Raw genomic sequence first — 26,746 nt, 5'->3', positions numbered from 1 at the left:
GAAATAAACCAAAGACAGATGAACAATGTCCCATTAGCTCACAGAAATAGTAGACTGTATCATGAATACTAATATATGCATAATATGAATTGCAGAAGTCAAAACAGAAAGGGGGAGAAAAATAGTTTCAAAGGAATATACCCATCAAGATAAATGGCATTATTTACTAATATGACAATGTAATGAGTCATAACAGTCTTATGAAAGTGTTAGATATCAGGTGCAAAAGGCTACATATTAGGGCTAGAGAGATAGGTCTTGTGGTGAAGTGCTTGTCACTAAAGCTTAAAGAACTGAGTTCAAATCCTACAGCATGCGTAAAAACCAGTGGTCAGATGTGAGGGCTAAAATTATCTGTGACTAAAAGGAAAGAGTTTAAGAGATTATTGTAAAGGATTTTGCTGGTTTAGTAAATTAGTGGTTGTAGATTCTCCTCTAACAAACATGGCTTCACTAGTACCAAGTAGTTGACTAGGTTTCCCTTACCGGTCATGGTATCCCTCTTGCTGACCTCCACATCAAGGAAACACACAAGGATGAAAATTACTTTTCTATCTATGTTGTGTCTTATTGTATAATTGTTGGTAGATAGTGTAGCATATTTCTTTATTTTAGTCTGAAATAGTACACAGGTGTATACCAAAATGATTGTACATTGACCCAACAGTGCTTTGTCCTCTGACTTCTACATGTACATGTATACATGCCCAAGTGAACCCATGTATGTGCATGCACATGCACAAAATTATGCACATGCAACAGCTACTCATTATATGACTATTTATAGAAAGTATTCAGAATAGACAAGCCCATAGAAACAGAAAATTCTAGAGTTATTTATATTGGCATTTAGTGTAAGTCCAGAAATGGCAGGTAGGAGGGGTATTGTGGACTGAGACCTGAAAACTTTACAGAACATGGATTTCTTTGGCTTCCGGTTTTATTCTCATCATCTTAAAGCTTATCTAAGCTGTGTTTAGAGTTACTACTTATGGTTACCATTATGCCATTTTGTCTGGAATAGGTGCTATATCATTGTTTTATATAGGCATTCAAGGCCAAATACTTTTCACCTTTGACAGTTTCCAGAAGCTCATCGGTCACTTTTTAAGCTGAAAATCTTGCCTAAGTTCCATTGTGGTTCCATGTCTCCCTTGGAAACTTCCAAAACTATGCTACCCTCTTTAACAAGGAGACTAAGAATACTTCAGTTGGATTTGAATTCTGACCACTAGCTATATCATGTGAAAGCATGGCTGTCATTTTATTTCTTCTTATATCAAATGAGAAAAGTTATCTCATAAAATTTTTGAGGATTAAATGTGATCATGTATGATAATAGCTTTTAAAAAACTTTATCTTCTTTCTAGTCTTTTTAATTTTGAAAATTAATTATTATATATCATTAATATTAACTATTTGCAGTATTATATAACATTAATTAGTAGACAATGATATATAAGAAAGCTGACAAAGTAAATTTATTAGGGTCTTTTCCCTTGTAATTTTTAAAGAAAACTAATAATTTACAATTTTCATGTAAGGAATAATTTTATATTAGGTTCATGATAACAAAAAAAAGGTATTAACCACACAGTATACATATGGAATAGAAGTACACTATTTTATCATAAACCCATATCTAGACCCTACATTATTTGGAGTTGTTTCTTTATTTAATTTTTTATTTAAATTAAAAACCAGCTTACTTCACATGTCAATCCCAGCTCCCTCTCGCACCACTCCTCCCTTGCTCCTCGACCAGTCCATACAATCCACACACTATTCCCCAGGAAGGGTGAGGCCCACCATGGGGCATCTTCAGAGTCGGTCATTTCACCCAGAGCAGAGCTTAGGCCCTCCCCAGTGTGTTCAGGCTGAAAAAGCATCCCTCCACGTGGAATGGGATCCCAAAGTTCATTCATATACCAGGGTAAATATTGGTCTATTACCCAAGGCCCCAGAGATTGCTGAGGCCTCCTCATTGACACCGCATTCAGAGGGTCTGGATCAGTCCCATGCTAGCCTCTCAGCCATCAGTCAGGTCTCTGTGAGTTTCACCAGCCCACTCTTGACCCCTTTGCTCACCACTCCTCCCTCTCTGTCACTGGGTTCCAGGAATTCAGTTCAGTATTTAGCTGTGGGTGTCTGCCTCTGCTTCCATCAGTCGCTGGATGAAGGTTTGGCAGTTGGATTGTAGTCTGGCGCTCCCCGATGCATGTCTAAAAACCATATATGAGTGAGTACATACCATGTTCGTTGTTTCATGACTGGATTACCTCACTCAGGATGGATTCTTCTAGTGCCATCCATTTCCATTTGCCTGCAAATTACAAGATTCCATTGTTTTCTTTTCCCCCACGAGTAGTACTCCATTATGTAAATGTACCATATTTTCTCTATCAACTCTTCAGTTGTATGGCATTTAGGTTGCTTTCTGGATCTGGATATTACAAATAATTCTGCTATGAACGTAGTGGAACAGACATCCTTGTTGTATGAATGTGCATCTTTTGAATATACCTAAGAGTGGAATTTCTGAGTCTTGTGGTAGACTGAGTCCCATTTTCTAAGGAATCTCCATACTGATTTCCAAAGTAGCTGTATGAGTTGCCATTCCCACCAACATTGGAGGAGTGTTCCCCTTTCTCCACATCCTCTCCAGAATAAACTGTCATTGGTGTTTTTGATTTTAGCCATTCTGACAGAAATAAGATTATATCTGAGTTGTTTCGATTTGCATTTCCCTAATGGCTAAGGATGGTGAGCACTTTCTTAAGTGTCTCTCAACCATTTTAGACTCCTCTATTGAGAATTCTCTATTTAGTTCTGTACCCCACTTTTTAATTGGTTCCTTTGGTGTTTTGGAGACTTGCTTCTTGAGTTCTTTGTAAATTTTGGAGATCAGCCCTCTACATTTTAAGACTACTGTATGGGGATTTTTCTGGTTTTTTTTATGGGGATTTTTCTAATAGTAGCCTATCAGCTATGACTTAGCTGTCATCTGCCCAAAGCAGTAAACTCCTTAGTATAAATCCTAGAGATTAAAAAATACCAGAAATCAGAATTAACCTCTGTAGCCACCTCTTCAATCTAATCACTAAAGGTTCTATATTTTGGAGCATATGTTATGTTAATTTGATTAGAATCTTTACAGTCTAATGTTTAGCATAATTGCAAATGAAATTTTAGTAGCAGGCAGTGAATATGCTACTGCTTCCTATTGTTACACATGAAATTCAAGAGAGTTACTAATAAAGTGCCAATTTTGCTAAACTAATGCTGAAGACTGACAGCAATAAAAGAGTGTTGATTAATGCTTGTTATTTGTAAGCTATGGGTGGAAGTGGTATCTCCAATTACATAACACCACATTTAAAACCTATTACTTTTGAAGATACTATATTGAGTTTGATGCTAAATTTTGGATGAGTATGTTAATGCTAAAATTACTGTGAAATTTACAAAAGCCCCAATGGATTTCAGTGTAAGAAAATGAATTGAATATGATTGTTTACTTAGTGAAATAAGCAGCTATTGTTTATCTCCAAAGAGTAAAAAGAAGCTTTTGCATATTGAGTTACCTTCAATTTTCTTGATAATTGTTCTCCCTATTAGGTGTTTAGATGATCTGTATAATCCACCACGGAGGATGTAAGAAGGTAATAAGTGACAGATAATTTGAAATTACTTTAAGGCATTGTTAAAATTTCAAAAAGACATAAAGTAATATAGATAGATGTCACTGCAATAAAAAATGAATTATCACTTGCAAAACTAAGAAATAAGAATGTACAATTACTTACACAAATATATTCCTTAATGATGTTCTGGGAACTCATTTTGAGATGTGTAACCTTCTAACCTTCCCCTTAGTGGTGTACTATGTAGTAGGAAATTCTCAAACTCAATATAATATTAGTCCACAGAAATTTTGTTCAAGTCAGTGGTGTGTGTGTGTATGTGTGTGTGAATTCAAGGTCAAGATTATCTTAACTACAATGGAGAACATTGCATTGTATTAAGACTTCTGTTTCCAAAACAGTTGTTTAGAATTTCTTTTTGGAGTCTTTCCTATTCATTAGGTTTTTTTCTCCCTCCACTTGTCTCATTTGAAGCATATTAGTGCCTCTGCAAATAGTGGATGTTTTTTAAAAGTTAGTAGAAAAAAATATACAAAATTCACATAGAAAAAAAGAACAATATATAAAAGAGATGCAACTTCACTATTTACATGTCAAATAGCTTAATTTTGGATTTTCTCTTTCCAAAATTACTACTAAAGAAGTAGCCTGTAATATCAACTGCAGCTGTTCTCACAAATGATAACAATTTCTGGGGACTCATTTTCCAGGTATTTTTGAGACTTATTCCATTATAATTTTTTCAATTTTTATTTTATGTAAATTAGAAACAGGCTTGCTTGACATGTCAATACCAGCTCTCTCACCCTCCCCTCCTCTGCCATCCTCCCAACCCCCCAACTCCCTACCCCATTCCTTCTCCACCCCCAAGGTGGGTGAGTCCCTCCATGGGAAATCTTCAAAGTCTATCATATTATCCTGGACAGGGCTTAGGCCCACCCCCATGTGTCCAGGCTGAGAGAGCATCCCTCCACGTGGAATGGGCTCCCAAAATCCATTTGTATGCCAAAACTAAATACTGATCGACTATCCAAGGCCCCATAGATTGCCAAGGCCTCCTCACTGACACCCAAGTTCAGGGGATCTGGGTCAGTCCCATGCTGACCTCTCAGTCACCAGTCTGGTGTCCCTTGTTCAGGTCAGCTGTCTCTGTGGGTTTCACCATTAAGGCCTTGACTTCTTTGCTCATCACTCCTCCCTCTCTGCAACTTGTTTCCAGGAGTTCAGTTCAGTGTTTAGCTGTGGGTGTCTGCCTCTGCTTCCATCAGCCAATAGATGAAGGCTCCAGGATGGCATATAAGGTAGCCATCAATCTCATTATCAGGGAAGGGCATTTAAGGTAGCCTCTCCACTATTGGTTATTTTGCCAGTTGGTATCACCTTGTAGATCTCTGAAAATCTCACTAGTGCCAGATCTCTTCTCAAACCTATAGTGGCTCCTTGACTCAACCTTCCTGCTCCCCCATGTCTTCCTGTTAGTTTGCCAGTTGTTGTCATCCTTGTAGATCTCTGAAAATCCCCCTAGTTCCAGATATCTTCTCAAACCTATAGTGGCTCCTTGACTCAACCTTCCTACTCACCCATGTCCTACTCTCCTCTCCTCTTCTCCCGCTCTCTTTCTCCAAGATTCCTCTACCCTCCTCTCAACCCATCTTCCCAATCCCCTCAGGACATCCCATCCCATTCCCCTACTCTGGGGTACCATGCATATCTCTCTTATGGTCCTCCCTGTTTCCCAGACTCTCTCATGGTGGGGTTGCAGGCTGGCACTCCCCTGATCCATGTCTAAAATCCATATATGGTGAGTACATACCATGTTTGTCTTTTATGAATGGGTTACCTCACTCAGGATGGTTTCTTCTAGTGCCATCCATTTACCTGCGAATTTCAAGATTCCACTGTTTTTGTCTGCTGAGTAGTACTCCATTGTGTAAATGTACCACATTTTCTCTATCCATTCTTCAGTAGAGGGGCATCAGGGTTGCTTTCAGTTTCTGGCTATTACAAATAATGTTGCTATGAACATGGTTGAACAGATGTCCTTATTGTATGAATGTGCATCTTTTGGGTATATGCCTAAGAGTGGAATTGCTGGATCTTGTGGTAGGCTGAAATCCATTTTCCTGAGGACTCTCCATACTGATCTCCAAAGTGGCTGTACAAGTTGGCACTCCGACCAACAGTGGAGAAGTGTTCCCCTTTCTCCATATCCTCTTATAAATTTTTTATAATTCAAATGTAATAATTAACTGAATGCATGTGAACTATATGTGAATACAATGCATATCAAAGCTGGAATACAACCTCTGTGGATTGAAGTTTCTATCCCACCCATTCCCATGGCCATTTAGTTCCAAATAAACACACAGAGGCTTACATTAATTATAAACTGTTTGGCCAATGTCTCAGGTTTCATATTGGTTAGCCCTGTCTTAATTATTAACCCATTCCTAGCAATTCGTGTATCTGCACATGGTCTTGGCTTACCAGTAATGCCCAGACCTCCTGCATCTCTCTCTGATTCTGCCTACTACCTTTCTCTATCCCTTTTTGTATTTCCTGCCTGGCTAAATTCTGCCTGTCCATTGGCCAAAACAGCTTTAATCCTCAATCAATAAGAGAAAAAAATATTCATAGCATACAGAAGAACATGCCCTCTCACACTTCTTGGAATAATAAAATGTCTATGAACCATAAAAGTAGTTTCTTTCAAAATCTATCACTTTTTAGATAATAAGACCCATTTAAAAATCATCGACCTGTATCCTAAAACCTGGATAATTATTTTCTTTTATTTGCTAAAACAATTTGTTGTGACCATTTGACAAGAAAAAACTGGCCAATTCTGTGAGAAAATCAAATTAATTTATTGGCTTTCTGTATATATTTGAGGCATCACCACAATGAAATTGGTCATTTTTATAATATAGTTCAGCCAAAGTGAAATTTATTTTCTAAATAACTGAATGAAATTAATTAAATAGCAACTTAGCAAATATATATTAGTAAATTGATTTTGGGAATGTTCTTGGTTATATCAAATTTGTCACATCTTTTCAAAAGTAATGTATGTCTACTCATTGCTCATGTTTTTCTTCTGTCATGCTTACCAAAACATCGTAAAATTGAAATAGCAAAGAATACACTGTTAAAGTTAACTGCGTCAAATATGCAATATAGAAGGCCATTCTATTTATTGTATAGCATGAACAAAGGTTAATATTTTTAAATATAAAAAGGATTCCCAGTACATAAATATACAAAAGCTGCAAAGAGTTCATAGGTAAGAAAATAAAATTAACAAGTGTACAGAAAGCAGAATATTCAGTCTCACTTATAATCAAGCAAATGCACACTAAAAGATGGCACCATTAATGTATTTGCTTAAACAGGCATTAAAAACAATAAAAATTGGCCAGACTACAATGAAATAAATGTCTCACACATTGCTAGTGACAATGTATATTATTTATTATGATTTTCCAGTCAACAAAATGTTCAAAATTCTTGGCTCATTGATTTATGTTCTTGGAATGTACCCTAAAAATTTTAAATGGTAATAAAAAGGTGCATGGTATCTTTATAATATTTCAGCTACAATATTAATAAATGGGGAGGGAAATATAAATATTCAACAATATAATGCACATAGAAAATCATTGTGCATCATTAACTTTGCAGAGATATATAGTTATTGTAATAGAAATTGTATAGAAATATGCAAACATGAGTCAGAATGGCAGAAAAAAATGACAGTCAAGAAAGTGAAACAGAAAGACTGCAGTCACCTTTCTAGATCGTGAAATTATGAGGGGGATTTCTCCTCCAAATTTTTAAAAAATTAGTGACTATGTTACTATCATAAACAGTCTCCACAACAGTTCCATTTTCAATGATTACTTAAGAAAAAGAAAGTTAGAGAAGAATCAGTCATCATTTAATAATCTAAATGGGTCAAGCTTAAATAATGTAAAAGGACTTTATTGAGGGAAAAGTTTGTAACATTTCCAAAGTGTTTAATATCCCTTGCTAACTCTTCTCTCAGTATTTTATGAACTCTTTCCCTGTATCTGATATGCTTGCTAACCTTAAGCAATGTTCTATGTATCTTTGACTTGTTTTGTCAATGGGAGTGTTCCTTCTTTCTTAAGGTATCAACTTATAGATAGGTATTATTAGTAGAATCAGACAGTCTGTGTTGTAGATAAACCAGGAAGAAGTTTCCATGTTGAGAGGTCAATGTATGCAAAAGCATATATATGATTACCATTATAGAGACCTAGAAGTTTATATTTAGGTATTTATATATGCAAACACACATATACATATATGCATGTAATAAGGATTAACAGAAAAAGTGGTCATCAATTTCAAAGAGAGCTAGGAGAGTTTATGGGGTGGTTTGGAGGGAGAAAGAAAAGGGAAGCGGGAAATGATATGATATTATAATATCAAAGATAAACAAAATAATGTAAAAGAAGAATGAGACATAGAAACAAAATAAAATAGCATAGGAAGTGAAGTGATTATTAATGCATTCATATGTACAAAGATGTACAGATTCAAAAGCAGTGTTTTTATTCCAATATCTATTGGAATAGAATGGAGTGTGTAATAACAGTTCTGGGAGTAGAAGGGAACATAAGGGAAAAGAGAGAGACTAATTAACAATGCAAGCATAGACTTGAATATATTCTCTTTTTTTCTTGGCAAATCAACCACAGCTTTTCTTTCCTTTCAAATACAACCAGAGAAATTTAGAACTAGATGAGATTTCTGAGGTAAACTAAGGACTTCCCTTTATATTTAGAGAAAAAAAAGCCTCTTAAGAGGGGGCACTGCTGTTTACTAAAGATTCCTAGACTAGTGATTAGAATTTATCTTTTCTCCATCATGTCTAAATAAGCCTCAGTTTACACTGGACATAATGAATTGTGTGCTGGTCACTGAATGAAACAGTCAGTGCAGGAATGAGGAATCTTTCCTCTGTGATGTATTCGCAGCAGTGTCTTTCTGTAATTACTCTGCTTTCAAACATTGTTGCATTTCAAATGTCCGTCTTTTTCCAAATGTAAAATTTGGAGCTTTTAAAGTTTTCATACATGTGTTATTTGCCAATAAATTTGAGATCTGGTATTTGGGTTTTGATAAATATCACAATTATGTATCTTCAAAGCTCTGGTCCACACAATTGTGTGTATTAATTTTATATCCCTTGAAAAAACAGGAACTATTTCTCTACTCTCTCCTGGGTTAACTGACACAAATTTTAGGACAAAAAATGTTGTTATGGAGGGATCCTGGAGCTTTTGCTGGTGTTCTACTTAAAGAATTATTTGTTGCAAGGACCTTCAAAAACCATTGAATAGGTGTGACATTCTTTATTCCTAGCTGATTTGGAGGTGGGAATTGCTGTGATTTGAACTTTGAAGATGGTTCATGACAGCAATATAAAACCTCTGTCTTTCTGTGTCTCTTTCTCTCTGTTTCTCATTTCATACTTATATATAATTTCTCATGAGTGTGTTTCAAATAAGCACATCAAAAGAAAAGAGAATGTCTACATTTTTAATGTAAAAGGAAAGATAATTATGGTATGATAAATCATAGTTGCCATAACATAACATTAGACATTAGAAATAAGACATTTTTAGTTTTTGTAATTTCCTGTATCATATTTGAATGTCATTATGGTAAGTGTAGATTCCTAATCAATAGATGGTTAATGGAAAACATCATTCTTAAAAGTTCCTTTTTATAAAAAAAGTACTTGATTGATATTTTCCCACAGTCAGTGGGATCATGGAGAAAATTATGGTCCACCTCGAAATTATTGAAGTATCATTCTTTATAATGCACAAAATAATTTTATATGACAGTTTATGTTGGTAGGCATCAAATTAAATGAATTTCATTGATGTGGCTTTTTGTGGTAATCCAATCCTTGTTTTAAAGAAAATTTGTCTCTGTGTATTATGGTTTCTATAACTGGGATAAAGCATCATGACAAAATACAACTCAGATATCACAGCTAATCTTCAAAGACATTCAAGGCAGGAGTGCCAACAGAGTAGGAGCATGAAGGCAGGAGATGGTAAAGAAGTCAAGGAGGGGTATGACTTACTGGATTGCTCTTCAAGGCATACTCAGCTTGATTGCCTATAGAACTCAAGACAGCCAACTAAGGGGTATCTCTACCTACAATTGGTTCCTGCCAAGGGAATCACTAATTAAGAAAATCCTCTATAGGCTTCCTGCCTCCAGTCTCATCTTATGAAGTCATTTTTTTCCTATTGTGGTTCCCTACTTTAAGATTATTCTATGTTCTGTCAAGTTGACATAAAACTAGTCAACACATTTTGATAGTATGCTTCTGGTACAGTTCTCATTTTGCACTGTTCAAAGCAAACTCAAGGTGTAAAATTTATACAACTGCATAACTTTTAAAAAATAGGCCATAGGAACAAACGAAGAAAGAAATTAAAAATAGGCTTGATAGCATAGGTTACAACAGACTGTCAGTAGTGATGGCAGTAACACTGTTGCTGTTGAGCAAACAAGCTAAATTAAACACAATCTTTTCACAATCTCTTCATCTTTTGTAGAATTACTACATTATTTGTCATAGAGTCATTTCATTCTACTTTATACTAGAGTTCTCTATTTATTACCTAAATAGGTTATAGGTTCCCCTGGGACAGAGTCTGTGTCTTATTCTTTCCTACATTCTCTCCAATATCTCTTGAGCATGTTCCATAATTATTTACTCACTTTTTTTTTGGTTTTTACGAGACAGGGTTTCTCTGTATTGTTTTGGGGGCTGTTGGTCCAGCCTGGCCTCGAACTCACAGAGATCCTCCTGCCTCTGCCTCCCGAGTGCTGGGATTAAAGGCATGCGCCACCACCGCCCGGCTATTTATTCACTTTTGATCAACAAATCGAGCAGATAATTCATGTTCATGTAGAGTACAATGAAAAAATAAAAGTAAACAAAGTGTTTATCATGCCATTTGTTGATGAATTCTTTTGAAAGACAAAAAGGAGAATAGCTAGTATCATCTGGGGGTATTCTTTCAATGACAGGTTGTTCTGTGGTGGGAAATGCCTGGTATTTTCAGAAACAGAACATCTACATCAGTATAGTTACGGTTCATGAATAAGATGAAAACATGAGTAGATAAGTTTAAAAAGTTTAAGCTAAGGCCATTGTATGCTATTGTAAGATTCTGACTTTCAGTTTAGTGTATACTGCTTCAGAACACAGAAGAACATGAAAAACGTATTGCCTTAGTCAATGTTCTATTGCTGTGAAGAGACACCATAACCACAGCAACTCTTATAAAGGAAAACATTCAATTGGGGATGGCATACACTTCCAGAAGTTTAGTCCATTCATTATAGTCATGAAGGAGAACAAGGTGGCACACAGGGAAACACAGTGCTGGAGAGTAGCTGAGAGTTCTTTATCTGGATTGACAGGTAGCAGGAAGACCTTGTAAACCACTGGGTGGGCTTAGCTTGAGCTACTGAAAATTCAAAGCCCACCCACAGGGACACATTTCCTCTAAAAAGACCCTGCCTACTCAGTAGTGCCTCTCCCTGATGACCAAGCTTTCAAATCTATGAGAACCTGGGGGCCATTTTTATTCAAACCACCACATTCATATGTTAAAACTTCCATTCTGACTACAGTGAAGGAAAACTGCTCTCAGACTGCAATGGGATAACCAGGACAATGAATACCATTTAATCCAAAGTAGTAGTAAGGAAGTAGATAAATATGTTTGGATTCTACGTTTTTTTTCAAAGATGACACAAATGCACTAACTAATAGAATACATGCTAGGAATCAAGGGTGACTTTAACTTCTCGGGCACTTCTGGAGAAGTAACCAACAGAAGTCCTGTTTTGAACATAACAAATTTCAGATGAATTTATATATAACTATATGGAAATATTTAGCAACCAGTTAGATATTCAAACCTGTAGTATAGAGGAACGATCCATGTAGCAGCTAAAAATTGAAAATATATAGCCATGTAGAAAATGCATATAGAATAATTATATAGACAATGGATTCATGAGATGAACTTAGATTTAAGCACTGTTGAACCAACAGTGTATATAAACATGTAGCAGCAATTAAGAAAATTAAAAGATCATAAATTTAAAGGGAGTAAGGACTGTATGGGAAGACTAGGGAGGAGGAAAAGGAAGGGAGAAATGATACACTAACCTCAAAGAATAAAAGAAATAATAGCCGGGCGGTGGTGGCACATGTCTTTAATCCCAGCACTTGGGAGGCAGAGGCAGGTGGATCTCTGTGAGTTCGAGACCAAGCCTGGTCTACCGAGCGAGTTCCAGGACAGCCTCCCAAGCCACAGAGAAACCCTGCCTCGAAAAACCAAAAAAAAAAAGAACTAATAAAAATAATTTTGTCTTATTTCTCAGTATACTTATCTCTGATATTAATGCAAAGAAACCTAGTTATATTCCTAAAATGTTCATGGAATTTATATATTTGGATATTAAGTTGTCTCTAATATGTATGTGTCTAGAATAGTACTAAGTAGTACTATAACTATGAAGTTTGTTAAGTTTCAAGTTTTACCTTCCAGAAATTTAATTACCATTTGCTTTATTAAGTCTTCAACATTAAAGGTTTGATCATACTACAAAGTAGAATGAACCATTTAGCCTCAGTCACCCATGATCTTACAGAAGGATTTGTTTTCTATATGCTTATTGTAAATGAAACAAGGATTCCAAGCTGTGATGTACTATATATGATATAGGAACCATAGTTTGCATGTCAATAGGTTTCTTTAAAAATACATATGGTAAGATCCATTCTTGGCTGCTCACATGTAATCTCAACTTTTGAAATTCTGAGGTAGGATGATCATGAATTTGCGATGAGCTTGGGCTACACATAAGACCATGCCTCTAAAATGCTTATGGCAACCATGCTTGGTATGTCACACTAAGAATGTTAGTATTTGAGAGGCTTGAGTACAGGATTTGTACAATTGAGTTCAGCCTGGACTATATAGTGAATTCTAGGCCATCTTAAAATACAAAGTGAAACCCTGCCTGAAAATTACAAATAAACAAACTGGGTAAAGTGATAAAGAAAATGAAGGAATCAATACATGATATTTCAAACTAAATAATTAAACTTTATATGAAAGAAACAATTTGCAGTCTTATTGCAGAGGACAAAAATAATGATAAATGTTGAGAAATAAGTTTAAAAACAGTACTTTTCATATTCCAGAGGACTTTGGCATTTTAAATGGCACTTGATCTCAGACTGTCTGTGATAAGTAGGGCAGCTAATGTCTTTACTAGCCCTAAGAGCTTCAGAGCTCCTAGCTCAACATTATGGGGATGAGGAGTGGAGGGATGGGGAGTTCTTTCAATGATTTATCATGAAGCTCAATATTGTTGTTTCTAAACCCAATTTAGATCCTGCTGTTCCTATACCAGAATAGTCACTAGAAATGTAGTTTACATCCTCTCAGTACTATGACAAACAAAAATTTACCACCACCTAAGTCATTAAAAATGCTCTGCAGGCCTGAGTCACAATATGAGCACAAGATGCCCAGTCCCCTGAAGCACACTTTATTTCATGAGCTTTGGTAACTGCCTTTCTACATTCAGAACCCTTCCCATCCTCAGAGCCCCAGTCTTAAATGTTATATTAAACCAGAGGCAAAGAAATGTTCTTTGTAAATGTGGTTTTCTCACTAGTTTCATTTTAAATGTGAGTTGTGCTAGGTTAATATTTATACTCCTGTCTACTTTCAAATCTCATAATGTTTTCTAATCTAATCACCATCTTTAACATTAAAAACACACTCAAATACCACAGTAGCATTTCCTTTTGTTTGCATTCCAATTCAAATATTTTTGTAACCTGCCCTTCTTTTTTACTTTGAGCATTTTCTAATACTACAACCTCTAGCTTCATCCTAAATGCTTGACAATATATGCATGTAGCACAGAGTGTTATTATTGCCTCCAGCTAGCTTCATGTCATCTACTTTGTCTTTTGCTTCACTCCTTTGATAGTGTTAGCAGACCAATTGTGAATCTGCCAGATGTGTTTCCTTGCAAAAGGACAAATCTAAAAAGGCTCATGATTTTCTCTCTCTTCCAGGACTGCTTTCATTAAAAAAAAACTTGCTTATCCTTTTTCATGAAACTGAGCTTGCTTAATCAGTGATGGAGCAAACAGACTGCAAACCTTATCAGCCTCTGTCCAAAGTCAAGCATGAAATGGATCTAGCTTATACCAGTTCTTCTGATGAGAGTGAAGACGGGAGAAAACCAAGACAGTCATTCAACTCAAGGGAAACTCTGCATGAGTATAACCAAGAGCTGAGGAGGAATTACAATAGCCAGAGTAGAAAGAGGAAAGAAGTCGAGAAATCTACTCAAGGTAGGCTTTTTTATTGGATTTTTATAACCAATATTATTTCTTCTTAGGGAATGTTTATATGCATAAACCTATGCATCAAAAACAAATGTGATGATGTTAGTTGGTTAATAATTCCTACTGCTTACATATGCTTAGTGAATCTGTTCCACATACGAGCTTAGCTGAGGTTGTAGGTAATATGTGCTTTTTACGGATTATGCATGAGTTTGGATGCAACAATCCTCTTATCAGAGCTTTCAGAAATTGTCTAATCCTACAAATAGCCATTTACAGACTGAAGGATTAAATAATTTATAGTAAGACATAAAGTAAACAGCTAAGTGCTTTTCAAGCCATTGCCCATATGGGACACCAGTCTCAAATAAATATTGGGCTGTTAGGAAAGTGAACCAGGCTAGTAGAGACCACCAAACAAGGGGCTAGAAAGTCTATGGAAAGAATGTAGAAACATTTTTGCAATGTAGCTTAGAATGAAATGAAGAATAGTGAGAGTTCCTTTTAAGAAACACACATGTATTTTGCAGTCTATTCTTTAGCTGCTGTGATCTCTCAATTATGGGAAGGCATAATAGTTGCTAACAAAATCAGATAGAAATAAAATTCCCATTTTTTTCAATTGACTACATAGTAAAATGTACTGATATTGGTACAGATTATTTGTTAGGCATAAGACACACTGACAATTTTTGGTTTCTTTTTTAGTCATTTTATATACCAACCACAGTTCCCCCTCCTTCCCCTCCCCACCTTCCTCTACTCCTATCCATTCCTCAGAAAGGATAAGGCCTCTCATGAGGAGACAACAAAGCCTGGCACATCAAGCTGAGGCAGGACCAAGATTCTCCCACCTGCATCAAGACTGAGCAAGGCATCCCATCATAGGGAATGATCTCCAAAAACCCAATTCATGCACCAGGGATAGATCCTGGTCCCACTGCCAAGGGCCCCACAAACACAGCAAGCCATACAATTTTAACCCACACACACAGGGCCTAGTTATGTCCTCTGCATGCTACCCAGGTATAGGTTGAGTCCAAGAGCTTCCACAAGCTCAGGTCAGCTGTCTTTGTGGGTTTCCCCATCAAGATCTTGAATCTTTCCTATTTGTTCATATAATCCCTCCTTCCTCTCTTCAACTAGACTGTGGGAGCTTGGCAAAGTGCTTGGCTCTGAATCTTTGCATCTGCTTCCATCAGTTACAGGATGAAGGTTCCATGATCATAATTAGGGTAGTCACCATTACAGGAGAAGACCAGTTCAGGTATCCTCTCCACTGTTGCTAGGAGTCTTAGCTGGGGTCATCCTTGTAGATTTCCCTAGCACCAGGTATCTCCCTAATCCTGTAATGGTTCCCTCTCTCAAATTATCTCTTTCATTGCTTTCCCTCTATGTCCTACCTCCAACTTTACCATCCCATTCCCTCTCCCTCATGTTCTCATCCCTCATCCCATCCTCTCTAACCCAACCACCTATTTCCAGTTTACTCATGAGATATCATCTATTTCCCCTTCATAGGACAATCCATGTGTCCCTTAGGGTCATCCTTGTTACCTAGTTTCGCTGGGGCTATGAATTGTAGCCTAGTTATCCTTTGCTTTATATTTAATATCCACTCATGAGTGAGTACATACCATCTTTGTATTTCCGGCTCTAGATTACCTCACTAAGGATAATTTATTGTTGTTCTACCCATTTGCCTGCACATTTCAAAATGTCAATTTTTTATAGCTGAGAAATACTCCGTTTTGTAAGTATACCAAATTGTCTTTATCCATTCTTCAGTTGAAGGGCATCTAGTTTGTTCCAGATTCTAGTTATTACAAATAATGCTGCTATGAACATTATTGAGCAAATTTCTTTGTGGTATGATTGGACATCCTTTGGGTATATGCCCAAGAGTGGTATTGCTGGGTCTTGAGGTAGATTGATTCCCAGTTTTTTTCAGAAACTGTAGTACTGATATACAAAGAGGCTATACAAATCTGCACTCCTACCACTGCACAAATCTGCACTCCCATCATCAATGCAAGTGTTCCTGTTACTCCACATCCTCTTCAGCATAAGCTGTCATCATTGTTTTTGATCTTAGCCATTTTGACAGAGTCATTTTGATTTGCATTACCCTGATGACTAATGGTGTTTAGCAATTCCTTAAATGTCTTTCAGTCATTTGATATTCTTCTGTTGAGAATTCCCTGTTTAGATCTTTATCCCATTTTTAATTGTATTATTTGGTATTTTGATGTCTAGCTTTGTGAGTTTTTTTTTGTAGTATATTTTGGAGATCAGCCCTCGGTCAGATATGGGGTTGGTAAAGATCTTTTCCCACTCTGTAAGCTGCCATTTTATCTTACCTACCATGTCCTTTGTCCTACAGAAGCTTTTCATTTTCAGCAAGTCCCATTTATTAATTGTTGCTCTCAGAGTCTGTGCTACTGGTGTTATATTTGGGAATAGGTCTCCTCTGCCAATGCATTCAACGCTACTTCCCACTTTCTCTTCTATAAGCTTCAGTGTATCTTGATTTATGTTGAGGTCTTTTGATCCACTTGGACTTGAGTTTTGTGCATGGCAATAGATATGGATCTATTTGCATTCTTCTACATGTCGACATGCAGTTATGGCAGCAATATTTGTTGAAGATGCTTTCTTTTTATTATACAATTTTGGCTTCTTTGTCAAAAATCAGGTGTTCATAAATGTGTGAATTAATGTCACAGTGGCATTAATTTTAAATATGTTTATTTATTTGGGACAGTGGTCTTCAAAGTATGTACCCCTGACTCAGTAGCATTAGCATTACATGAGAATTCACTAAAGATGGAAATTCCCAGAATCCACCTTAGCAAACCTAGGTATGCAGCCTATCAATTTACACTTTTAAAAGGCCCACTGAAGAAATCTGATGCCTGTATAATTATTTTGAGTTCCTTTGTTCAAATACCGATCACATATATTTTGGGGATTCTAAATTACATTTTCATTCAGTCTTAACATCCCTCATGAATTACAGTTGTAAACATGCAATTACCAGCTGGACATTTCCAAATTAATGAGATATCAGTTACTCTAAATTCTGTATAACTAAAAGGAAAGAAATCAGAATCATTCCAATACCCCAAGTTCCAAGCCTGTTTATATTATTAGACATCAACTAGTTCATGCTTGCCTTTCCTGCAGGCAACCACCAAAATTTCTCTGTGTAAGCCATTACTTCATCCAGCACAATTGATCTCTACGTCTCCAAAACACTCAGAGGATTTTACTGAGATTTCAAAAACAAATCTAACTGAACTATTTGAACATCCTTACATCTCCTTTTACTCTTTTTCTATGTTGTTACCTATTTCTTGGCAGCAGTTATTTGGGGAGATAGAAGAGATGCAAATGACAAATCTTGGTGTCTTATCCACACTGATTAACCATACTATTATGGTTACCCAGCTACATCTCCAAATGCCTATCCACAACCTTGAAATGCCAATCCTTTGTTCCTGTTCAACTGTCATTCACAGTCTAACTGAAAACAGACTTTTCAGCTTGTAGAGTGTATTTTTTCCAGCCAGTCTCCTGGGCCCTGCCACAGTTGCAGTCACCAAATGACACACAGGACACTATATTAATTATGAAGCTGTTGGTCATTTTCTTGTTTCTTACTGGCTAGCTATGACTTAAGTATTTACCTCATATTTGTTAATCTAAGTATTTCTCTTACTGGAGAAAGGGTCCAGACCTCTTAGTTCTCTGGCCGCCTACACGGTGTCTCTCTACCTCTCTTTCCCAGAATCCTCCTCGAGTCCTAGTCCCACCTATCTTGCTTCCCTATTGGCCAACAGTACTTTATTCAAACCAATCAAACACATTTTTACAGAATGACATCTCCCAACACCAACTCTCTTGCACTGTCACTATATTACCACACTTTTGCTTTGTGTAGATAATTTCTTATTCCATTAATATTAAGGATATTATATTTGTATCCCTCATTCTCATTATGGATATTTCTTTCCATATTGTATACCCAGATAAGAATAAGGGTCATGGTTTCTTTGCTGATATGATTTTTCCTATAAAAGTATCACATAAAGTGTATGACCTAGAGTTGTATTATTAGTGAATGTATGTGATAGCATATTTTGCAAACTGCGATATGTCAAATGCAATGTTACAAGTTAAACTTACTGCATCCTAAAATATTACTAAAACTTTACATTTATAAAACCTCTAAATTGATTCAATTGATATATGCTAGCATGTAAATGTATATTCACATTTGCAATATCTACTGCATTATACATCTATGATTCAAAATAACTCAAAAATTTTGTACCTGTTTTTTCAAATAATTCATTTTAATCTGTCATGTCTACAGCTAAAGGTAACATATCTGTGCAGACTCCAAATCCAACTCACCATTGATAAACTTTATTCTTATCAATATTTTGGGTCTCTGTTATACTTTAAGAACTATATAGTTCCATTAAAATATTTTTCTGTAAATTTGTCTTTACATAAGACAAATTAAAAACTGTTAGCTGTGAGTTGTGGAATAGTACAATAAAATGGTTGATTTTGTGAGTTTAAATAAGAAAACACTCGGTTATGTTTCTAAAAGTATGAATAATGTTATGCTAAGTTTGTATTGATATAGACAGCCTCACATTTTTTTTCTGTGTAAGGAAATTTAGGATGAATACAAGTTTTCTCCTCTAATGTTATACTAACTTCTTTTCAGTAGAGTATTTTAAGCAAGTAGCTTTTGTTTAGCACTTAATGTTGACCTTGAGTCCTATGTTGGAGGTGAAAATTTACTGCTTGTTGGAAACTCATAGGTGATGGATAAAATAGCTATACAAACAAATCAGTACAATTTTGTGATAAGTGCTTTTGAAATAGCCTCCCCACACATGGCTTGACTTTCCAACGGATTTTAGTTACATAACCAAGTTACAGAAAATAATAAAAGAAAAATTTTATAAATAAACCATTTAGAAGTTTTAAATTACAAATAATTCTGACTAGAATAATTTAGTTTCCCAACAACCATCTATTTCCCATTTTGAGTAGAAATCATCACTTTGTCCAATATATTTATATTATATATGATTTCTTCCCTTTAGCCATTGTATAGCTCTCCTTAAGGGATCAACTGGATGGTATTATGGGGGCTTGTATTCAAGTAATCTACTTAATAAATACTCCAAAGCTTAAGAGTAGAATGTTTTCAAACTATATATGCCACACCAAAATCATGAAGAGTATACTTTAAATGAAAAGATGAGAAGTCTTGATTTTTTAATTCTTAAGGTAAACTATTATATACTGAGGTTGCTAAGAACCACAGTAAGAACAAATCTATGTATGAAATTACAAAGAAAGATAAAGAAATTCTCATTAGTTTTGAAGTTACACATGAAATTGCCTAAGTTACAGCATGATAAGTGCCTAGTAAAGAGAGAAAATGCATCAAATTTGTGAGTAAAAGACGTGAACAGAAAATTTGTTCCGGCTCTTGGGAACATGTTGTGCCAGAAAATATTGAACCTACAGGAAGGCTTACTTTAAGAAATAAGTAATACAAGGTTATTTGCTAAAAGTTAGGAGTGGGGGTTTCAGATTCAGGAATAGTTTTGGAATGAAAAGTATACAAATTGCTGGAGAAGGTTGCTTCTGCTGATAATAATCACTAAGACAATTTTGGCAGACATGGAAAGTCTAGTGAATGCAGACGCACCCAAAACATGCTTTGGTTGCAATGAAACTCAGCTTTCTCTAAGAAGATGCTCAATGGAAACAGTGTTAATTAAAGTACTGGTGAATCACTAAGACACAAAACATGGTAGAACACATTGACTCAGTATTATACCATGCTACTACAAGGGGCATGATAAAACCATGCACAGAATGTATAGCAAAGAGCCCCCACTCTCTCTAAAACAAGGACAAATTCATTTTCTAGTCATTTGGAAACATAATCAAAGCATGTGGGTAACAGAAATCCTGTATTTAGAATGGCTCTACAAATGTTTTATCCCAGAAGTGAAAACAGTATTTGGAAGACGAAGGGTTGAAAATTAAAGCCCTAATAAGAATGTAATAGGCTTTTGGCCATCCTAAATCTGTTCATTACAAAAATTAAAATGTCAGGGTTGTAGTTTTACCTTAGATCCCTGACTAGGACGTTATTTTGTGCAGCAAAGCAATATACACCAGCCTGGTGTTTAGTCAGCTTTAGAAAAAATTCTGTCTTTTGAAGAAAATCCTCCAACGGTGCTGGAGACCTACATCCAGGATAGGCATTTAAGTAGCCATGTTCTGTACCACAGAGTCATGTTGCCAACCCCAGATCATCTTTCAATGGTAATCATAATCTCAACAATATTGGAAGTTATTGACTATTTCTGGTACAACAACATTCTTTAAACTTCATATGAGAAATTATAAACAGACTATCCTAGGGAAAGTTGGAGGGAGAGAGTAAAGGGTAAAACTAATCAAGATACATAAAAATTAAAATTAGAAATATAACTTTAGAAGACTGAAGTGCAAAAATCTGCATTCACCTCAGATGTACTAAGTAAGCAGACAAGGTACAATGACAACTTGGTGTTACTGAAACTGCTAAACCTTTTAAATTTATTTTTACTTAATAAATTCTGGCTTGTATAATGAAAAAAACAGTGAAGTGAATTCTTAGCACAATAACTAAAATGGAAAATCCATAATTATACTGCCCTTCTGAATGTATCCTGCAGGTTAAAACAAAACAACTTTCACTTACCATGCATTCAAAACCATGAATATTTTCTACTGCCTGACATCAAAGTACTGACTATCATGGCTTAGATAGACCCACCCAAACAAGATGATCCTCCTTCTGACCTAAAATAATACATCTAGTCCTAGCATTTTCACAGTATCAATTCCATTCACTTCATTTCATGTCATCATTCATATCATCACAAGAAGGATGAGTGTAATATACACTGAGAAATTTTCATTCAGAGAGACCACATCAATACATCTTCTATTATAGCATTATTTCAATTTAGTGTTATTGTTGTTGGTCTCTTATTATTTATAATCTAAGTTTCATTATATATCTTTATACACAGATTATATATCTTTATACATAGAAAATTATATATATTCTGTGTCATTATTTGTAGCTCCAGTCATTCAATGTTGGTCTTAATATATCACTATTCATAATAATGAATTAAGAGAGAATAAATGGAATCATGGGTTATAAGTTTTATAATGAGAAGTATCTGAGAGAATTGCAAAGCTCTAAGGGAAGATTAGCTGTAACTAAAAATAATTGAATTTGGGAGGGTTGGAAACTATGAGGTCACAAAATTATCACCAAGCAACGAAGAGCATGAAGAGAAAAATCATAGCTAAAAATGATGAGAAATACTAAAGAAATGTTTGTGTTATGGAAGTGATATGACTTGGATAGCTGATTGCTGGTTGAATGTGCAAATCAAAGCATAGTCAAGAGCTGTCTAAAGTTTCAAGTTTTGGAAATTGTGAGGATGATGATCAATTGATAAGAAGTACACTGGGCCTGGAAGGGAAGAAGGTAATCTTTACTTTGACCATGTTATGTTTAAGATGCTGATGTGACAGCAGATGGGTCTTCCAACAGGTAGTTGGAGATGTTCAAGATAGATTGAGGATAGGAGAAATGAAAGCTTGATCACATTAGTGCCTTAGAGCAAAATATGCCTGGGGACAGAAATGATTACTCAGGGAAAGGGTAAGACTGGAAAGGCCAGTTACAAAAACCTGAATCTATCATCTGTGAACTGGCAAAACACAGTTTAAATGTACTTATATTTTCACCCAGCACCATTATTTAGTGAGCTGATTTATTTAAGCAAAAATATAAATGATCAGAAAGCTACAAGTCTGAAAACTTGAGATCTTATGTGCCATTGTCTTTGTCTTTCTTACTGATCTGTAGAGGCACCTAATGGGGAAATATGTTCCCCCTATGAAAAGAAATGGATTATCCTATATTAAACAAAAAAGTTAATTTTGTTTTCTTTAAAGACTAGAATCTATGCCATTATTTTGTTTCAGCACCACCTTTAAATCTGAGAAAACACTATTAACTGTCAAAATGCATGTCAGTATTTGTAACTTGCATTAACCTAGGTAAAGCTGAGACCAACTTATTTTTTAGAATGACAGATAAAATTGTTTGCATTTATCACATATAATATGTTTTATAGATCTTATGGATATGGATCACAGATTCTCAGAAAGTCATTTCCTTTTATGTTAGAAATGAAGAAAACAAACCATATTTTTCATACACTGTACTACTTCTCACACCTATATCAGGTTGTGATAAGGATCAACTGCCATCACAAATGTGAAAATACTGCTGCACTAAAACTACTTAGATTCCCCTCATTTCTGTCTACAATATTTCCATTTTCTCTATGTTCTAATGGCCAGTGGTTGGAAAGGAGTTTAAAAGCGTCTTCACTATGAATAGCATTAGAAAAAGATAAATTCTGTGCTATATAATTTATCATGAATGGTCTCTTTGTTTTTATCTGTCAGGAAACCCAATAGGTTTTGTTGTTGTTTGTTTATTTCTAATTCAGGGAAAACTTTTGCTAAATACTGAAAAAAATATTTTACTTCGCCTTTATTTTCTCAGTCAGCAGTTCTTCAATCCAAGTCCAAGTGCATGTGGGATTGCTGGATTCTAATGATGTTTGTTGTTGTTGTTTTGTTTTAATATTCCAAAAGTCTTTGAATGATAAGACTGGCAATAATCAGCTATTATTAGTCCTTTACTAACAGAATGAATATCTTTAAGGAGTTTTAGTGTATGAAGTGTGCCAGGTTGTATAGAAGGGATAGATTTTTCTGGAAGTAGATTGGTTGACAATTGTTCCCACGTAACCTCACTTCCAAAGATATCTAAGTATCTAAGAAATCCACTTAAAACAAATACAAATATGGAAATGGGATGTAGGAAAATATTTTATTTGTGCTAATTTTCCTATGGGTTCTATATGATTAAGATCAAATTTGAGTATAGCAATTTCACTCCAAATTAATAATGAAGGAAACATAACCAATGTAGAAAAAGGAGTTAAGACAAAAACCAGTTACAAGCTAATACAATGCTACACACTCCTAAAACAGTAAAAGTTACACAAATATTCATTATCTCTTTGTAACCTGATCTTTTATGGTTTATTGCTTTACTTTCCTAGTTTGCTTGACTATGAGGGGGATTACAATTTTACCCTTATCTCACATCATTGCCATCTGTGGAAAGCATTTAAACTGCCAATTTGTATTTATTGAGATTAAAAAACAAATTGTCTATCATCTGCTGATGGCCTTTAATTTATTAACTTCTATGTGAAGACTAATTTAGTATCAAGTATGTCCCAGGGGTGCAGTTCTGAGGGGATGATGTTATACTTGGAGTCAATGTACCCTCATGATTGTTTTCCCCATTCCTTGACCCAGGTTAATGATCCACTTCAACCTACCCCAGAAACTCTTCAAGCCATGTACTGCATTTTATCTGCAAGAGGGTAGATAGAATTCCAAATTTGCAAAACACATTTTTCTATTCTTATTTCAAGGACTTATTCATAGTTTGATATTGTTTGTATATATGTAGATGGCATGGATTACAGTTCCTACAAAAATCTTGAAAGAACCCTTAATCTCAAGATACATATTTATGGGGTAGAGATCACAGATGGCAAGAGCAATATAATGTAACAAGACCTATAAAATGAGATTTTCAACAGCATTTGATGACACATAATGAATTTTCTGTTGTGAGCATGTTATGCTTATAGTTGTCCTGAATTTCTACCATAAAGTGTTATAAAGACTGCTGTGAAGAACATAAACTCTAAAAGAAAATCAGCCAAGTTACTTGGTAACAATTCCAGTTGGCTCATATCTTTTAGGTAGTAACATTGCTCTTGAAAACATATTCACTGTTTTCTTATGGAGCATCTAAAAGTGTCATTGTCATGTGTGTCATGGCTCCCTCTACCTTCTCCATGGCAGGGCGAACTTTCATAATTAACCATTGTGCCCTTGCTTATTGAGCTCAACTGTAACTTCCCATATTGTACCACACATCATATGCCAATCAATTAGAACTCGCAAACAATGAAACCTATTTCTAGTTTGTGACCTTACTGTAACAAGTCCTCTGTGAAATTCTAAGGTTTTGCTGATGAGCAAGCAATAGTCCTTAGTGAAAAAATAATACCCAAGACAAAACTGTCAAAGTACATATGGAAATCTAGATATATACCGTAAGTGGGTTTGGAAGCTAGAAATGAAATGTGTACTTCCTTGATTTAATGAATTATGATAATGTTTATGGGAGAGACATTTAACGTTTAAGTGTCAGGCACTGAACAAGAAGCTAGCATGATAGCCCAATGAAATTCAAGACAATGAGCAGAAAAAATGGATCTTGAGATGTCAGAGAAGAATATAAATAGGAACTATTACATAAACTGACTGAGATATCCCAACAAAAGAGGTGAATAATAATTTTTAAACTTCAGAATTAATGAAGTATGGTGAAAATTTGACAAAGGTTAGTTAAGCAAATAAATGCTAAATTTAGACCAAAGGGTTTCCATTTTCACTGTTTATTAGAAGCACTTGGAAGGAACCTAGGCATATAAGAGTCTCTTCAGCGGCTTGGGAAGACTCCAATCTACATTAAGTTTGGGATCCACTGCCAACCAGCTCTAACATCTTAGAGAAAGCATAAATCAGAATGACTAGAAGAATAAATGCAACAGAATGTCTATTATTATGATGCTGCATAAGAGAATATGTCAGGAAACTGGGTAGAAGGAATTTTTTATTTTTTTCTCCTTTTGAAATTCCACACATGCATAAAATTTATTCCCTGTGTTCTAAATCCACCCCCATCCCTCTCACCACTATTGACCCCAACTTCATGACTTCCAACTTTATGGCTTTTTGTTCCTGCTGAGTCCACTCAGCAATGTCATTATGTGTATGTGTGTAAGGCCATCTTCTTGAAGATGGGTATCCTTTCAAAGATCACATCCCTGAAGATAATTGACTTCCCCTAGGGGGAGCATTCACTGCATATTCTGTAATAGAAAATAGGTTTCAAACTATAATGGCAAAAAGTTAAGGAAGGTCATAATTGTATTGTTCTCATTTCATTGGATAAAAAAGAGTCAAGTTTATTTACTGAAGGTGTAGACTGAAGCAAGAGCTGAAGATGAATAGTAAAAATGTTTTAAGACTAAGCAAAGCGGTTGCACATATGAAACCTGATTGAGATCAGATAGAAGATGACTGTACAGGATTGTCAATGACCATTGATGTTAGGTATTCTGCTACATGGGTTTACATTTAATACTTATCAAAGTTCTGTGACATGGAAGTAGTTATTATGTCTTCTATTTTTATTTTTAATTTTCATTTAATTTCAGATACTGAGGACTATTTTTCAAAATATCTAATATTTAATTTTTATTGATAGCATGTGTTTTTATAGTCACATAGCATGTGAACCTGTCAGAGCTGAGGTACACAACACAGCTCACTAACTAAGGCCTACGTTTTCTCTAACTATACTACTAGGTTCATCTGTAGGAAAATATGTCCACACTGTGTTAAGAGGTTTTAACAGAATTTTCTCACTTAAATTTTTTTCCAAACAGAATTTAGTAGCAAAGTAAAATAGGAAATCTTATAATTATTTTTGGAGTGCCTTTCTATGAAACTCAATTAAGAGATTATCAGCTATATATGTTGTTTGTTAAATTTCTAATAACTGGAGAACTCAAGTTCTCTTTATTGTTGTTGCCAATGGTCATTTTAGAATACAAATTTGATAGTAACATTTTTGTAAGATCTTTAATTATCTAGCAATGCCTAGAGTAATATTTCTTCAGTGTGGTGGGGGTGGGTGTTATATAACTGCCTTCAGAACCTGATTAAATCCCTGAAACATTCCAGGAAAAAACGAATTTAAACACAATGCTTGCTTGAAAATCCACTGGGTTCAGTAAGTCTTTCAGGACTTCCTCTATCTGTGGTCCTCTAAACATTTGTGATAGAAGGAGGAGGTATAGGTCTGTAGAGATGCAAATCTACCAAGCAAGGAACTCTATCTCTGAGGCTCACCTTTCATTGACATTATGTCATCCTGATATACTACTGTTATCGTAAACTGGGAAGTATTTCCACCAGTGCCAAATCAAAAATAAAGCTAGGTGATAATTTGTGTCTAAGCAACAAAACAGTAGTATCTCCTTATATAACTATTGACTCAAGTCATTTTGTTGAAAGCAATTTTAACATAGTGGATTTGCAACTCAGATTTGAAAAAGAAAAAGATAAATAGAAAATGCAAGGGATATGTTTGCAGTGGCACAACATAGATATTATACCTCCAGACTTCTTTTTGAAGGGCATTATCCCTGTAACTCTCTCACTTTCCTTTTTATGATTCATGTAGGAATTCAATAAGTAGCCATAACCTTATGACCAAATGGCATGTGTCAACTAATTGGGCTAAGTTTGATGGAAGTACTTCTATACATAAAGAATTTAACTTTGTAAAACACCAAAAACAAGCATCTCATTGTAGATATAT

The 26,746-nt window shown here is 35.3% G+C and overlaps 1 protein-coding gene across 4 annotated transcripts in view; it reads left to right on the top strand.

The window, feature by feature from the left end:
* The window catches only part of Tenm1 (teneurin transmembrane protein 1), a 789,988-nt gene that overhangs the window by 217,748 nt on the left and 545,494 nt on the right, over window positions 1-26,746 (top strand). For all 4 annotated transcript variants that reach the window (XM_040744566.1, XM_040744568.1, XM_040744567.1 and 1 more), the window contains one exon: window positions 13,810-14,091. In XM_040744566.1, the coding sequence (XP_040600500.1) occupies window positions 13,875-14,091 (217 nt within the window). In that variant the 5' untranslated portion in view covers window positions 13,810-13,874. The remainder of the gene's footprint in view (window positions 1-13,809; window positions 14,092-26,746) is intronic.

This window comes from Mesocricetus auratus, unplaced genomic scaffold (assembly GCF_017639785.1).
Source record: "Mesocricetus auratus isolate SY011 unplaced genomic scaffold, BCM_Maur_2.0 Super-Scaffold_100003, whole genome shotgun sequence".
NCBI lineage: Eukaryota > Metazoa > Chordata > Mammalia > Rodentia > Cricetidae > Mesocricetus > Mesocricetus auratus.
This window is presented reverse-complemented; position numbering and strand designations above follow the sequence as displayed.